The 17,255-nt window shown below is 46.0% G+C and overlaps 1 protein-coding gene across 2 annotated transcripts in view; it reads left to right on the top strand.

Annotated features, from left to right (window-relative positions):
* NPHP4 (nephrocystin 4) overlaps positions 1–17,255 on the top strand; it is a 108,449-nt gene that overhangs the window by 22,914 nt on the left and 68,280 nt on the right. For both annotated transcript variants that reach the window (XM_033113474.1, XM_033113473.1), the window contains exons 8-10: positions 4,987–5,123; positions 7,071–7,252; positions 7,979–8,105. In XM_033113474.1, coding sequence (XP_032969365.1) covers positions 4,987–5,123; positions 7,071–7,252; positions 7,979–8,105 — 446 coding nt within the window. The remainder of the gene's footprint in view (positions 1–4,986; positions 5,124–7,070; positions 7,253–7,978; positions 8,106–17,255) is intronic.

The following is a 17,255-nucleotide window of genomic DNA, read 5'->3' as shown; positions in this document are numbered from 1 at the left end:
GTGTGCAGTTTGGTGGCATTAAGTAGGTTCACACTGTTGTGCAGCCATCACCACCGTCCATCCTCAGAACGTTTCCATTTTCCCCGACTGAAACCCTGTCCCATTAACCAGTAACACCCCACTTCACCACCCCCAGCCCCTGGCGCCACCACCCTCTCTCTCTGTCTCTGAATATGACTGTTCTGGGTACTTCACATGCGTGGAATCACACTGCTTGTCCTCTGACTGGCGTGTTTCACAGGCGTGATGTCCTCAAGGTTCACCCCTGTGTCTGAATGTCCTTCCTTTTTAGGGCTGAGTCATATTCCACTGTGTGGCTGGACCACACGCTGTTTATCCATCATCGTCAGTGGGCACTTGAGTTTCCACCTTTGGACTGTTGTGAACATGGGTGTGCGGTGCTGGATTACTTTTGAAAACTGAAATCCGCATGAAAGGCCGGGGCTCTATCTTGGTGTTTCAGAAGGTGTTTCTCCAGTGGTGGTTGGTCAGCCCCTCACAGCTGAGATCACGGCAGGAGTCTGTGTGTGTGCACGTGTGTGCATGCTGCTCCAGGGTCCTGCTGACGGGCCTCATGACCTGGGCCTCGTGCTCTTTCTGGGCACTTTTGGAGGCTTTTTGTCTGGCTGTCTGGAGAAATCCAGGAGAAGGGACCACACCAGCCCTCCCGTCCTGGCATTGCTGGAACTTCTTGTCTCGGGTGGAGTGACTCCCTGATTCGTTCTGGGGAGAGCAGACTCGGCTTTGGGTTACGCAGCGGGGCTGCCGAGCTGTGATGGGCTGCTTGGCCCAGACCCTGAGGAAAAGGCCGTAGCCGGCTCCAGCACGAGGTCTCAGCGTGCTGTCCCTGTGCAGGGCATAGGCGTTCTGGTCCGTGCTGGGATGCAGATGTTGTTATCTGAGCGCCTGCATTTCTGGGACCAGTCTCCAGTGGTCGGCACCATCACGAGGTCCCCAGAGAACGGACGACGATACATGAGAAGTGATGAACGATGAGCAGGAGGATCCCAGGTTTGGATTTGCCGTGGGTCACCGAGCTTAAACGCCCATGGAGCCCCCATCGGAAGTCTCATTAGTCTCTATAATTTACCTGCGTTCTCTCGAGAGGGAGGAAGGGCTAGAGTTACAGGGAGATAGCCTCATGGTCATGTGCTGGGATTGAGTGAAGAGGACATGAAAACCTGTGGCTGACCCCTCGGCTGTGGCCCCTGCCCCTGGCCTGGGCCCCGTGGGTCAGGGTCGTGTAAGCACCGCTGTGGTGGATGCTGATGAAGACACTCCATGCACACCTGCTACGTCAGCCTACGTCAGTCTTTCTGACCTGGGACTCTGGGTACTGACACAGAATGTTCTTGGGGCCTGACAGTAGCCATTACTTTATGACTTGTGTTAGCACAACTGCAGATGAAACATTGAAATTCTGAAGCTTAGCCTGGAGCTTCTGTGTCTTTACTGGAGAGCAAACTTAGATGCCCGGATGGCTTCTGTGTTTGGTTTTTAGTATCTCACATCAGACTGGGGAGTCCAGGGGCCGTGTTACAGAGTGGAGTTTCGATTTAAAGAAGCACAGTTCCAGTTCCTTTCCTTAAAGTTCATGTTTTCAGGAGAGGTCTGAACCCCGCTGGCCTCCGGTTGGCCCCACTGTGTGGAACGGCCAATCACAGAGGCAGGCGGTGCCTGTAAAACTGCAGAAACGGACAACAATTTATCTCATTGTTTAAAAACTAATGAGCAGGGATGCTGGAAGCCCAGCCTGAGTGCGTTCTGGAGGGCGGGAGGGAGCCCGGCTCCCACTTCTGGGAGACTGGACCAGCACAGCTTCTCCCCGAGGCCCCTGGTGACCATCCCAGAGGAGAGAGGGAACCCGTTTTGCTCAGCCTGCGCTTCTGCACGAGATGCCACATGGAAAGTGTACCTCGCGGCCTTGCAGGCACCCAGCTGCTTTGTGACAGGGCTGTTACCTCTGGACTTTTGTGACTCACTCTTTGCTGGATAGTATTTTATAACCCTGGAAGGGCCAAAGCAGGACTGGACTAGTTTCCGGGCAAGTCATCTGATGAATCGGTAGAGGGTTTGACTTTGTTGTGATGCTGTATTAGAAATCTGGCTATTTGTTCATTTGTAAAATGCCACAATATAGGAGGATTGAATTGTTTTTAGTTGAAATTCTCACTGAGGTCGTGATTGCCTGTGGTTTTAGTAAATAACATAGAGAGATCCCATGTACCCTTTGTCCAGTGTCCCCAGATTGCAGTACAAGGTCACAGCCAGGACACTGACATCCATACAGCCCACAGACCTTCTTCTCGTCTCCTAGTTTTACTCTCCCTCTTGTGTGTGAGGATTGAATTCATAAGAGGAATTTTCCACCCGGGAATGACTAGAAATGACAGTTCTTACTTCTCGTCATTCCGGCAGCTCTTTGTCACTCCCCAGAAGGAAGCAGTCCTTTCTCCTCGAGCAGCTTTTTAGAGGGAAGCTCAGAATCATTCCAGTTTGGAAATGCTGGTTCCGTAGAATCTTTTCCTTGCAACTGGGAGATCCATCCGCCTCCCTCTCGCATGTCCTCTGTTCTTCACTCACTTCTGAGCCTCCTGGACAGGGAGCCCCCACACTGTCACCTGGTCATTGTCCGTGCTGTGGCTCACACAGCTGCTTCTTGCAAGGAGGGGTCCCGTACCCTGGCTCGGAGCACGCCTTCGTGCTGGGACTCCTTGGCCATTCTCGGTGTCACACATCTGTGTGTCTGTCAGACCCCATCCTCGTGCTCTGCCTGTAACCTACATTATCGGTGAAGGGGGACCAGAAAGAGTTCTGGGCCCTGCGGGTCATGTGGGAGAAGGCTCCAGCCGCCTAGCCTGCAGTGGAGCTGGTGCAGAGCCTCGCATGAAGCGACCGGGTGCTGTGGAAGCTGAGTCACACATGTCAGCCAGAAGCCCGTTTCCTAGAATGGACCCTAACACTCTGAATAGAGTCCTGAGCCAGGCGTCCTGGTGCTGCTCAGGGAGGTACAGGGGTCCAGGCCCACTTCTCACAGCACCGTCGGATCTGGTGCAAAGTGGAGCGTCTCCTGGACACCTGAGAACGCTCCTGAACCAGCCGACACCCACAGAAGCGTCTGCCCTGGGTGCACTGTAGGGGTGCACTGTGAACTGGCCCAGCTCCAGGAGTGGTGGGGCCTCTGGGGAGACCTGGTGCGAGTTCATATCGTGTTTGCAGGGTCCCGTCGCTCAGGGGCTTTGGATGGCTTTTCCTCTTGTGAGCTGAAGCTGTCTCCCCGACCCCCAGTCCCTGGCACCCACCCTTCTACTTTCTGTCTCTGAATTTGATTACTCTGGGGACCTCATGTAAGTGGGATCATCCAGTATCTGTCCTTTTGTGACTGGAATGTTTCACGTCACATAACATCTTCAAGGTTCATCTCTGTGTCAGGAGTTCCTTTCTAAGGCGGAATAATGTTTCGTTGTGTAGCTGGACCACATTTTGTTATCTGTTCATGAGTTGATGGACACTTGGGTTGTTTCCACCTTTTGGCGACTGTGAATAGTGCTGCCTGCACTTTTAATTATTTCTGATGCATCAGCTGGCCTGCTGCAAACACTTTTTAAAAAAATTATGAAAGGAATACGTAAACTTACTCAGAAGCATCAAACCTAATGCATGTCTGTGATAGGGAAGATGTAGAAAACCATGGAGAAAGAAATAAAATAATCGATGATTACTGCCTGCAGGTACACATGTATGCATGTAATACATATGGTTTTAAATAAAATTGGTATCGAATGGACTAATACACAGTTTTAAATGCTTTTCTTCTACGGTATCATGATTCTTTTTCAATCATTAAATAATCTTTAGCAATATGAGTTTTGTTCTCATTTTATATGGATGAAGAGCTTACTTAAATTTCCCTATTTTGGAACATATGGTCGTTTCTTATTTTTCTCTATTATAAATAATGTTCCAATGAATGCTTTGCTTATTTTGCTTAATATGTTCAACAGTGGAATTACTGGGGCAGAGGGTAGATATGGATATTTTTAAGGCTCTCAATACGTAGGAAGACAAAATTGCCTTTTAGCTGTTCTGACTTAAAACCTTCTGGCCAGATAGTAGTGTGTTCTTCTTACAGCAGTTTCACCATCATTGAGTCTTATGTCAATTGTTTTCTTTTTTTAACTTTGAAATTGGCTTTTCAAATCGAAGACCTTGAACCTAAATATTTAAATAATCATAAAAACTCAGGAAGAAACAGAGGACCAGAACCAGGTTCCAGTGATGGGGACATGCGGTCCCCACGGGGCTGTGTTTTCGGGAAGCGCCTGCTTTGCCGGCTTCCTCCTGTGTTGGCCTCTGCCCGCAGTCCGAGGAGCAGGCCTCTCTAAACAGGTGGATACTCTCCTCTCGCAGTGAGAGTTTTCATGCACTTGCTCCACGCTGGGCCCTGAGCTGGATGCCAGGAGCCATTGTCCCCTTCTGTCCTCACGGAGCTCACGGTCCGGGGATGCTTCTCGAGCAGGACAGGGACTTTCTCCTGGGGTGTCAGCCCAGACTGTGTTTTTGCCTTAACATCTCATGAGGGTTCCTGCGTGTTTCCAGGTGGCTCAAGGTAAACGCAGTCGAACGAGAAACGGCATCATTGACTGTGTTCTTGCCAGAGAGGAAGTGATAAGAGGAGCCGAGCCGAAGGGGACGGATGTTACTCTGTATTCTGCGATCCATGCGCTGATTGTAAAATTGGTTCCTGGAGGAAGTTTGGGGTGCATTTTGGACCTCAAATGAAATGTTGCATTTGTTGAATCAGTTCAGCGTCTTGAACCAAGATGGGTTCTGATTTAGTGTCTGGTCTGAGTGGGGTGCCCATGCTTTCTTCTCTGCCTGCAGGTCCCGTCACCACGGCCGGCACCTTGGGTGGTGAGAGCCATCAGATATGCCTGGTGGTTGCATTTCCATGAATAACCCTCCTGAGCGCTCTTGTTGTTTCAGGTGATGCCCTCCGAAAGCCTCGACTTCAGAAGCCAGCCACGTGGTACTTGGACGATTTATTCTTCACGCTGTATCCTTCCCTGGAGAAATTTGAGGAAGAGCTTCTGGAACTCCTTATCAGTGATCGCTTCCGGGAGGTACTGTCTCCCGTCATAGAACTTAACCTGCATAGTGGAGATGCCAGCGGCAGGGCCGCGGCTCTGATGCTGCCGAGGTGGGCCGTCCAGCCCCTGGTGACTGGTCCTGTCTTTTCCTTCTTTGTGGCTGAAGAGGGACATGCTAGCCTGTTGTCTTAGCTTTGATGGTGATGAAGGTTGTGTGATCCTGAGACATTAGTTAACATTAATTTTGATACATCTTGAAACAGTCCTCATTTAAAAGTAAGTTACATCACCCAATGAGCATAGGGAAACCCATAAAATACATTTACAAAGGACATTTTGAGGATATTCAGCTCATTCCAAGGAGATGACTAGAAGTCACAATGATTTTATCCCATGAAAGCAGTTTTCTGGGAAAGGCGCTCCCTCTGAAGCTGTCAGGTTCAGCCCACCTGTGTGAACACGTTCCTTTGTTATAAACTCTTCAGCTAAAGCTGGTGTGTGGAGCGCTTGGTAGAGGTGCCGGCTCCCCTCCCCACCTGGGGCCGTTGAATACGTAGCTCACTTTCCTGTACCATCTTCGTCCAGGTCCGTGCACACCTGCCTGCCCTGCTCAGGCAGCGCCCTCCCTCCGCCCCAGCAGACCCCCTCTCTGGGCAGCACGCCGCTGAGTCTCTCCAGGGGCTTGGCCCTCACTGGGAGCCCTGCTTTCCTTACCTGTGGACGGGTTTGTTGGTCCCTCTTGGTGTATTTGCACCTGGAGGATGGACACGTGGTTTGGTTCAGCGCTGCACCTAATGTGCGTAAAATAGTGTCGACATACGTTAGGTCTTTAATATTTATTTGAGGTGAGATTGAATGAGCCAGTTAGTTGGTGCCCATCCTAGGAGTCTGTACAGTTAGCAAATTGTTAATTACACACACAGACACACGGATGAGATGGATTTTTTTTTCTTTCTACCCATTCTTGAAAATGGGTAGTTTCACATAATGTGGTCTCACATGAAATAGAAACACAAAGCAGAGAAGAGGACTGAAATGGCAACCTCCATTTTCTTGGTGTAGTTCCTGCTGTTCCCTTGTTGCTCAGAGTGGATTGTATGTGGGTAGAGAGGCTTTAAGAGTATCCTTGTTGAATTTTATACGTTCCCATAAAATGACTTTATTATGTATTTTTACTGTCTTTGTAATTTTAGTCCTATCCAACTGGCAGATACTCAGTCGTCTCCACCGCTTTATTTTCATTACTCAAGGACTAATAGGCTGAATTCAGGTCCGTTCGGCTTGATTAATGGGCAATGAAGAAAACTTGAAAATTCAGGGATCATTTTGCAACGATCACATAATTTAATAAACAGGAATAGCCCGGAGGAAAGTCTTTGCTCATTTGTTAGAGTGCCTGCACAGTTTTTTGTTAAGATGAAACACTTTAATATCCCGTGATCACTTTGGGGCAGATTCCATCTTTATTGGTTTCTGACTTACTGCCTGAATATGCCCCCTCTTCCTGCTGCCCGTTCTGCCCCAAGTGTCTGACAGCTACGGAGGGCAGAGGTGGTGAAGCCTGACTGCTGTCCTCCAGGTGCCTCCGTCATTGCCTCCCGCCGTAGGGAGCAGGGGCTGCACCTTCAGCCCTGGGTCCTGTGGGAGGAGCCGAGGTCCCTGGCTGCTAGTTGGCTGTATCTTGAGAACGTGCCTTGGAAGCCTAGGGCAGGCGTGTGGTGACCAGGCCTCCGCGGGGGTGCACTGGGGTGACTGCTCTGAGAAGATCATGCTGTGTGAGCAAACCCTAGACTGCCCCAGACATGCCCTAAGGCTGGTTGACTTGCCTGTCATTAGCTGGGACTCATTCTCACTAAGCACCATGGGATCTGGAAGGGTCTGAAACTGCTGTTACAGTCTCCCCTCTGCTGGGAACTTAGCCGGCGAGCTCCTTTCCCCTCTGCCCAGGACCGGGTTCTGTCTGACGTGTGCTTTCTCTAGGGGGGCAGCCCGCTGGACGCTGGCGCCCTGGAGGTCCTGGAGCGGCGCCTGCACGTGGGCGTGCACAACGGTCTGGGCTTCGTGCAGAGGCCACAGGTCGTGGTGCTAGTACCCGAGATGGAGGTGGCCTTGACGCGCTCCGCCAGTTTCAGCAGGAAAGTCGTGTCCTCCTCGAAGGCCAGGTATTCTCCCCAGGGTCCCGAGTCCCGGCCCCCATGGCGTCAGGAGGTGTGAGTGGGCACGTCACCGGGGACCCAAGCAACACGAGGTCCTTCTTGCACGTGAGCTGTGCACTCTCCCATCTGGGCGGGGCTCTTCCCTGGCTCCCGTGTCTCCTCTGGCTGCGGTGCCGCCGTTAGGAGTACACCCCAGTGTTGTGAGGTTGGAAAAATCCTGTTTCTGTGCTGTGACCATTTTGGGGTTAGCATTAACTCCAGCCACAGCTACCTAGGGTCTGTGGGCACCCTGGCATGCCTTCTTCCAGATGAGCCCCACGCTCTGTTTCTCGTACGATGGAGAACCACTGGGCACTAGGTCCTGCCGCTCTGCTCATCCCTGTGCCTCCCAGGTCAGGACCAGAGACATCTCCGAAGGGCACCACATGCAAAGCCGGGCAGAGGCTGGCCCTGGAAGTGGGGCCTTTCTGGAGACCTAGTTGGACCAATTCCGTCCTGCTGACTGATACAAGCCCCAGCAATTGGGGAAAAGTATCGATTATGGCACCTAAAAAAGGCTCTGGTTTGGGGAATTACCTTGGGGGCCAAACACAGACGAGCTGAGTGGAGTTGCCCAGGAAGGGGGGACTCACTGCATAGCCATGCCCAGCGCTTGCCGTGATGCTGGTGGAGGTGGGCATGGGCAGTGCGAGCCACTGCCTGACGGGCCCCCGCTTTGTGTCCTTGACACAGCTCCGGAAGCCAGGCTCTCGTTTTGAGAAGCCGCCTCCGACTCCCCGAGATGGTCCGTCACCCCGTGTTCGCCATCGTCTTCCAGCTGGAGTACGTGTTTAACAGCCCTTCCGGAGTGGACGGCAGTGTAAGTGCCACCGTGTTGGTCCAGGTCCCACCTGGCGCTGGGCTCGCCAACTAATAGTTGCCATTAACGTTTTCCCATTAAATGCAGCGTAATTATATTAGCGAGATGAGTAACAAGTGTGGAATATGATTCTAGAAAACACTTCTTCCTAGTGACAGTGTTTGTTGTAATCATTTCCCGTCTTCCTGGTCAGAGTACGTCCTGCTGGCTGAGGGTAATAAGGATTTCAGTAGGCACGCATCGTGATAGCATCCAATGGATAATTATTTTGAAAAACGAGGCCATTTTAATGCATTTTTCATATGATATTAAGCATCGTAAGTCTTGATTCCGTCTGCACAAGTGATGAATGGTTTCTTACAACGAGCCTGCTAGGTGGCTGTAGCCTACGTAAGAGTGAGAATTCATAGGATTCAGTTGGAAGAAATATAATGCGTAGACATCATTGATGCAGATTCTTTGGAAAACCCCAGTCATGCTGTTCTTAAGATTTAGTTTTCTGTTTGGAAGAGTAAACATCAACAAGTCAATTATAAATTGGAAAACGGCCCATAAGACACCTTCCATGGTGGTCAGTCTGCCTGTGTTGATGTGCGGCCGAGGGAAGAGCAGAAGGGCTGAGAGCGGTGTCGGGGTGAGCCTGGGAAGGAGAACGGGGTGTCGGGCGCAGAGGCCACTGAATTTTCCGATCTGCTCCGGGAGCAGCGAGCTGAGTTCTCCGCCGTCCACACCGCAGGTCGGTGTGACTGAGTCCTAGTAGGTGAACACGTGGCGAGGCAGGTTTTCTGATTATGGCCGAAGCCACAGCCACCATCATTCTGATGTCACTCTGCTTTTCTCTTTCTTTATTACCAGAAATGTCCTCTGAAACGTCTCTGTGCATGAATGCACCTGGCTGTGTGGGGCAGGCACTCTGGGCCAGGTGTGGGCCGTCACCAGGGCTGTGGGGCTTCTGGGGCTGCGCGCTGAGCCTGGGGGAAGAGGTGTGGGCTCAGGTCCTGCACCCTGGCTGTCGTCCGGGGGTTGTGGGGCTTCGGGGGGCCTGGCACCTCGGCGGGAGCCCCACACAGCCCTCCGTTCCTCACGTACATGTAGCTAATGTCCCCTCCACACCTTAATTATAATTTGCGATGATAAAGCCCGCATGCTGAAACTGATATGTCTTGGGTGACACTTTATCCTTTGTTTAATGATTCTTCATTGAAATGCTTCACCAGTGGTGGTTGGTTTCGGCGTGCTTCACGGAGCTTTTGGAAAGTGGCTGTGTAATAATAGCTCGTCAGTCCTCTGTGATGTGGAGGTTTATCTTAACACAGAACACTGGGTTCCATCTTACTGTCTTCGAGCGCACTTTCCTCAGTGTAATCTGGAAAGGACATGTTCCAGTGTGTGAAATGATTTTCCACCCAGATGCCTTGCCGGGTGGAACAAGGAAAGGAGTCAGGCACCAGTGGGTGACACCTGATCGAACATCCCCATTACCAGCAAGTTGAGATGTTGGCAGAGAAAACAGCAATGCCAGGGCCGGCGTGGGCTCTCGTCCCCCACCACCCCGAACTCTCAGGGGCCTCCTGCAAGGTCAGGGAGGGGCAGGGCACACCCAGCATGCTTAGGGAGCATCACTCTAACTGCATCCAAACTGCAAATTTCTTTCTCCCTTTTCTGTCCTTTAAGAAAAACTTTATATGGTAGAAATTTCAATATAAACAAAAGCAGACTGGATAGTAAAATGCACGCCCCGCCCCCCGCCCCCCATGGAGCTTCAGTGCTTTTCAACTTTGTGCACAGTCCTGTTGTCGAAACCCTCTCCCACAACCCATTTTGCTTATTTTGAAGCAAATTGTCATCACAATTACATGATTACTGTAAACATTTTGGCATGTACATTCCGTTCTAAAACCTTTTTTTATTACGGAACATTTCCAGTGTGATGGTAGGGAGAAGCGTCTGAGGAACCCAGTGTACCCACTGCCAGCCTCAGAAGTTCCCAGCTCACGGTGGGTTTCGTGTCAGCTCTTTCTCTCCATCCGCCTTCCTCCCAGAATAGTTTAGAGCTTCCCCTGGACATCGCGTCATTTCACCTGTGGGTAGGTCAGTATGTGTCTCCGAAATGTAGGGGCTTAAACACCTACCTCACTGTCATGCCATCCTCACACCTAAAAAACAAAAATGAATTTCTCAATATCATCCACTATCCAGTCAGCCTGGGTGTGCATTGCTTTAAGTATTTGTCAAAAATAGAGAAGTCAGAAAATATACTTTTCTGTGGACCATGATTCCTAAACCAAGTCTTCGTTCATGAGCTGGGCAGCTGGCCTGGCCTGGCCCCTTACGTCTGTGCTTCTTCATGGCTCAAGCTTGAGGGACCAAAATGGGCCCGGCTTCCGGCCATGGTGTAACTCTGCTCAGCCTTCTGACCAGAGCTAAAGCCTTGGCCTCCGCGGTTGCTTTGTGAAACTGTTCATCTTTAAGTGGTTTGTTTAGATCGTGAGCGGCCATCTGCGCTCACTGTGTATCCAGTTTGTACCCCGGTACGTGAGTCTGAGGGGATTTTCTTGGTCCTGAGTATTTTGCTAGTATTAGGAACAATCCAGGAAAAAGTTTTGAGGAGGCGGGCACACTCTTTGTTTTTAATCTGTTGTGCAATGTTTCCCATCTTTTTAGTTAGGCAGAACGATCCGAGCCTTTAGCCTTTGTAACCTGTCTTTGGGTTGTCCTTGAAGAGCCGAAGGAAGTAGTTCTTTCCATCCAGAGAACTTCCTCTCCAGAAAGTTGACGATGTGGGGACGGTGCAGCCCATTTGGGAATGCTGTGAGCTGTGCAAGCGTGGGCTCCGCAGGCGCTTTTCTGGTTGAGTCAAGTCTAGAAAGCAGAACCTCCCTAGAGCCTAAGAGAGCAACTTGTAGTGAAGGCAGCTGTCAAAATAACCAGACCCAGTGTCCTTTGCTGCACGTGAAGGTCAAAATAAGTGCAGGCCTCCCTCACCTCCCGCAACCCAGACCGCCAGCAGTCAAAACAGTCTTTTTGTGAGAGTCATGCAGCAAAATAACCCTCTCCCAAATCTCTAGGGGGAAAGATTGATTATTTATGTACTTGCCGTTATTCTTTGAACAAAACAGGGTCACACAACAGATTTGAGTGCTTACCATGTGCGAAGAGCTGGTCTGGGTGCCCAGAACCCGTCAGAGCTCCGTGTTTTGAATCTCTGTACTTGGAACAAAAGTACCATGCCTTGAATTATTCTGAAAATTATATAAACCTAAACTTCCTAGAGCTTGGAAATAAAGATGTCTTGAGGATGTTCTGGTGATCTTTCGAAATAACCCTGACTCGTCCCTGGGAACGCGGAGCGTGTCCCAGCGAGTCACCGTGCAGCCCCACGCACAGAGCAGCCACAGCTGTGTCTGCTGCAGCCTGGGGTTTTCCCGCCTCCGTCCCCAAGCAGGCAGGGCCCGTGGAGGGGGGGACTGTCACACGTGGATGCGAACACGTCACACTGGGGGCTGGAAAGAAGGGAGAACCTGGGGCTGAATCTTTTACTGTGTTCCAACGTTGGGTTTCCTTTATGGTTTTAGGAAAGATAATCGACTCACTCCGTTTTAAAAAATGGTTGTTTTGATTCTTCTTTTAAAAAATGTTGTATTTATTGAGGAGCAATTCACATAACCTAAACCGATTTTCAAGTGTACAGCTCAGTGGCATTCTGACTTACTTGTTTTTGATGTCTTTTTTCTTGAGGTAAAATACACATAACATAAAACCTCACATTTTAACCCGTTTTAACTGTCCAGTTCAGTGTATTAAATACCTTCACATTGTTGTGCAGCCGTGACCACCAATCCATCCCCATAGCTCTTTTCATCTCGTACAACTGAAAGTCTGTGCCCGTTAAACACTCACTCCCCGTGTCCCTGCCCGCAGCCCCTGGCAACCTCCACACACTTTCTGTCTTACTTTCAGTAACCCATGTATGTGCAATCGCACAGCATTTGTACTTTGGCGACTGGCTTATTTCACTGAGCATAACGTCCTCAAGGTTCCTCCATATTGTAGCACATTGCAGCGTTCCCTTCCTTCTTAAGGCTGAATAATGTTCCATTGTAGGATTGCACCGCATTTTGTTTATCCATTCATCCATTGATGACTTGTGTTGCTTCTGTGTTTTAGCCATTGTGAATAATGGTGATATGAACGTGGGTATACAAGTATCTCTTTGAGACCCTGCTTTCAGTTTTTTGGTTACACCAAGAAGTGGAATTACTGAATCATACGATAATTCTATTTTTAATTTTTTTAAGGAAACGCCATACCATTTTGCACAGCAGCTGCACTATTTTACATTCCCACCAACAGTGCACAGAGTTCTAATTTCTCCACATACTTGTCAACACTCATTGTTTGTTTGTTTTGCTTGTTTGTTTTTAATAGTATTTTTGATTAGCCATCCTGATGGGGTATCTCATTGTAGTTTTGATAATTATGATTAGTGATGTTGAGCATCTTTTCATGTGCTTATGGGCCATTCCGATATCTTCTTTGGAGAAATGTCTGTTTAAGGTCTTTGGTTGTTTTTAAATCAGGTTGTTTTGTTTCTTTGTCGTTGAGTTTTAGGCGTTCTCTATACATTCTGGATATTAGTCCCTTATTAGGTCTAGATATATGGTTTGCAAATATTTTCTTTCATTCTGTGAGTTGCCTTTTTAGTCTGTTGATAGTATCTTTTGATAGTTATCTTTTGAATATTTTAAAATTTTCATGAAATCCAATTTTTTCTTTTGTTACATGTGCCTTTTGGCATCATATCCTAGAACGTATTGCCAAATCCAATGTCATGAAGCTTTGTCCTATATTTTCTTCTAAGAGTTTTATTGTTTTAGGCCTTACATTTAGGTACTTGATCCATTTTGAGTTAAGTTTTGTATATAGTGATAGGTAAGGGTCCAACTTCATTCTTCGTTTGTCGAGATCCAGTTATCCCAGCATCATTTGTTGAGAAGACTCTCCTTTGCTCATTGAATGGTCTAGTCACCCTTGTTGAAAATCATTTGATTGCATATTTGAGGGTTTATTTCTGGGGTCTCTATTCTATTCCATGGGTCTATGTGTCTGTGTTTATGCAAAAACCACACTGTTTTGATTATTGTAGCTTTGTAGGAAGTTTTGAAATCAGGAAGTATGAATCTTCCAGTTTTGTTCTTGTTTTCCAAGAGTGTTTGGTTATTTGTGGTCCTTCAGATTCCATATGAATTTTAGGATGGGTTTTTCTGTTTCTGCAACATACATCGTTGGGATTTTGATAGGGATTGCATTGAGACTGTATATTGCTTTGGGTAATATTGACATCATTTTAACAATATGAGGCCTTCCAATCCATGAACATGGGATGTGTTTCCATTTATTTGTGTTTTATTTAATTTCTTTCAGCAGTATCTGTAGTTTCCATTGTATAAGTTAAGTCTTTCACCTCCTTGGTTGAGTTAATTCTTCCAGTACTATGATGAATAGAAGTGGTGAGAGTGGCCTCCTTACTTTCTTCCTTACCTGAGAGGAAGAGCTTTTAGTCTTTCATTGAGTATGATATTTGCATGTGGGTTTTTCATATATTGCTTTTATTATGTTGAGGTAGTTTCCTTTTAGTCCTAGTTTGTTGATTGTTTTTATCACAAAAGGGAGTTGAATTTTGTCAAATTCTTTTTCTGCACCACTTGAGAAGATCATGTGTTTTTTTTCTCTTCATTCTGTTGATGTGGCTTATTACATTGATCAAGTTTCATATGTTGAACCATCCTTGCATCCAGGAGTAAATTCCTTTTGGTCATGGTATATAATAATTTTAATACCGTGTTTTCTCGAAAATAAGACCAGGTCTTATATCAAGTTTTGCTCCAAAAGACACAGTAGGGCTTATGTTCAGGGGATGCCTTCCTGAAAAATCATGCTAGGACTTATTTTCCAGTTAGGTCTTATTTTCGAGGAAACACGGTATGCTGCTGAATTCTGTTTGTTAGTATTTTGTTGAGTATTTTTGCATTTATATTCATAGAGGATATTGGTCTGTCGTTTTCTTGCGGTGTCGTTGTCTGGCTTTGGTATCAGAGTTATGCTGACCTCATAGAATGAGTTGTGAAGTGTTCCTTCCTCTTTGTTTTTATGGAAAAGTTTGAGAAGGATAGGTCTTAGTTCTTTTTTAAAAGTTTGGTAGACTTCACCAGTGAAACCACCAGGTCTAGGCCATTTCTTTGTTGGGAGAGTTTTGATTACTGATTGAGTCTGCTTACCAGTTATGTGTCAGATCAGATTTCCTATTTTTTTGTGATTTAGTCTTGGTAGGTTTTGTGTTTCTAGGAATTTGTCCATTTCATCTAGGTATCCATACATTAGTTGGTGTACAGTTATTCATATTACTCTCTTATCATCCTTATTTTATTTCTGTAGAATCAGTAGTAATGTCTTCACTTTCATTTCTGATTTTAGTAATTTGAGTCTTCTCACTTTTTTTCCTTAGTCCAATTTTGTTGATGCTTTGAAGAACCAACTTTTGGTTTTACTGAAGTTCTTTGTTGTTTTCTGTTCTCTATTTCATTGATCTCTGCTCTAATCTTTATTATTTGCTAGCTTTGAGTTTAGTTAGTTCTTTTTCTGGTTCCTTAAATTGTTACATTAGGTTGTTGATTTGAGATCTTTCTTTTTTTTAATGCAAGCTTTTATAGCTATAAATTTCCCCCATAGCACCACTTTTGCTGTGTCCTGTAAGTTTTGGTATGTTGTGTTTTTGTTTTCATCTGTGTCTAAGTATTTTCTGATTTTCTTTGTAATTTCTTCCTTGATACACTGGCTGTTTAAAATTGTGTTGTTTAATTTCCACAGTTTTATGTATTTTCCAGTTTGCCTTTGTTTGATTTCTAACTTCATACTGGTCAGAGAAGATACTTTGTATAATATCCGTCTTTTAAAATCTATTGACACTTAATTTTGTTGCCTAATGTGTGGTCTATCCTAGAAAATGTCCCATGTGCACTTGAGAAGAATGTGTCCATTGTTGTTTGGTGGAGTGTTCTGTATATGTCTGTTAGATCAACTAGTGGGTTTATTGTGTGGTTTAAGTTCTCTATTTCCTCACTTATCTTCTGTCTGGTTTTTTTGTCCATCATTGTGAGTGGGGTTTGAACTCTCCAACCACTGTAGAACTGTATATTTCTCCCTTCAATTCTGTCAGTTTTTGCTTCATATATTTTGATTGTCTCTTTCGGTATGTATATGTTTATAATTATTATATCTTCTTGCTGTATTGAACCTTTTATTGACATATAATGTTCTTCTTTGTCTGTTTTAACCTTTTCTGATTTAAAGTCTATTTTGTCTGATATTAATACAGCTACTGCTGCTCTCTTTTGGTTACTATTTGCATGCAATTTTTCCCCCCATCCATTCATTTTCACCCTGTTTGTGTCTTTGAATCTCAAATTGAGTCTCTTATAGGGAGCATGTAGTTGGATCACATATTTTATCCATTCTGCCAATCTCTGTCTTTTGATTAGACAGCTTAACCCATTTGCATTTAAAGTAGTTACTGTTGGGGGGGACTTACTTCTGTCATTGTGGTGTTTTCTGTATGCCTTACAGATTTTTTGTCCCTCATTTTTTGTACTACTGTCTTTTTTGTGTAGTTGATTTTTTGTATGAAATGTTTAAATTCCTTTCTCATTTCCTTTTGTGTATATTTTACAGCCAATTGTGCATTCACATCCTAAAGTTATAACACTAATTTGAATTTATACTGGCTTAACTTCAATAACATACAAAAACTTTGTTCCTTTCTAGCTCTGTCCCCATTCCTTTTGGTTATTGATGTCACAAAATTACATCTTCATACAGTGTGTGTGCTAAAACATAAACTAATAATTGTTTAAAATGTATCAGTCTCTGAAATTATTGTAGGAAACAAGATTTGGCCTTACAAACCAAAGTTACAATAATACTAGTTTTGCACCAAAATGTTTTTCTTTAAATATACTAATTTTTAAAAATCATGTAGAAAACAAAATGTGTAGTCACGAACTACAAAAATAGTTGCAATATTAGCTTTTATAATTGCCCCTTTGTTTACCTTCATTGAGATCTTTATTTATTGATATGATTTTGAGTTACTGTCCAGTGTCCTTTTGTTTCACCTTGCAGGACCCCCTTAAGCATTTCTTGTGGGGCAAGGCTAGTGCTGGGCTATGAGTTCCCTCAGCTTTTGCTTATCTAGGAATGTCTTGATTTCTCCCTCACTCTTGAAGGACAGTTTTGCCCGATATAGGATTCTTGGCTGACAGTTTTTTCCTTTTGGCACTTTGAGTATATCGGTCTGTTGCCTCTGGCTTCCAAAGTTCTGATGAATCTGCTCATGCTGTGATTGAGGACCCCTTACTTGTGACTATTTACTTCTGTCTTGTTGTTTTCAAGGGTCTCTCTTTGTCTTTTGGAAGTTTGATTATAATATAGGGTCTCTTTGGGTTCATCTTACTCGGAATTCATTGAGCTTCTTTGATGTTTATATTCATTGTCTTTCATGTCATGGGTTTTCAGTCACATGAATTTGTTTCTTCATTTTCCTGTTGGTGGACTTTTCTAGTTAAAGAGTAAAGCTGCTCTAAACATTCCTGGGCAAATCTTTTTGTGCGCATATATTTTCGTTTCTGTTTGGTAAATACCAGGAGCAGGTTGTTGGGTCATAGGTAGATGTAGGCTGTCTTTCTGAAAAGTGCCAGCTTCCAAAGGAGTTAAACCAGCGCTGTTTGAGAGTCACAGCCGCTCCCTGTCCTGCCCATCTTTTGGTTTTGTTTGTCTTTTCAATGTTAGCCATTCTGGTGGGTGTGAATGTGTGTTCATATGCATTCCTTGATGGTCCAGACTCACGCATAGTCCATGTTTGCCCCTTTTTTTAATGTGCACTCCTTGTTCATGTTTTCTCCCAACCCCCTTTCCTGTGTTGTGTGTAGATTCACACACATTCTTTCTGAACGAGTTGAGAATAAATTGCAGACATCATGGCCCTTGGCCCCTCAATGCTCAGTGTGTATTTCTCGAGAAAAAGGATGTTCCCTCATGTGACCACAGTACAGTGATCAACCTCAGTTCATTCAGTGTTGAATGTACCTCAGTCTC

This window comes from Rhinolophus ferrumequinum, chromosome 9 (assembly GCF_004115265.2).
Source record: "Rhinolophus ferrumequinum isolate MPI-CBG mRhiFer1 chromosome 9, mRhiFer1_v1.p, whole genome shotgun sequence".
Classification (NCBI taxonomy): domain Eukaryota; kingdom Metazoa; phylum Chordata; class Mammalia; order Chiroptera; family Rhinolophidae; genus Rhinolophus; species Rhinolophus ferrumequinum.
This window is presented reverse-complemented; position numbering and strand designations above follow the sequence as displayed.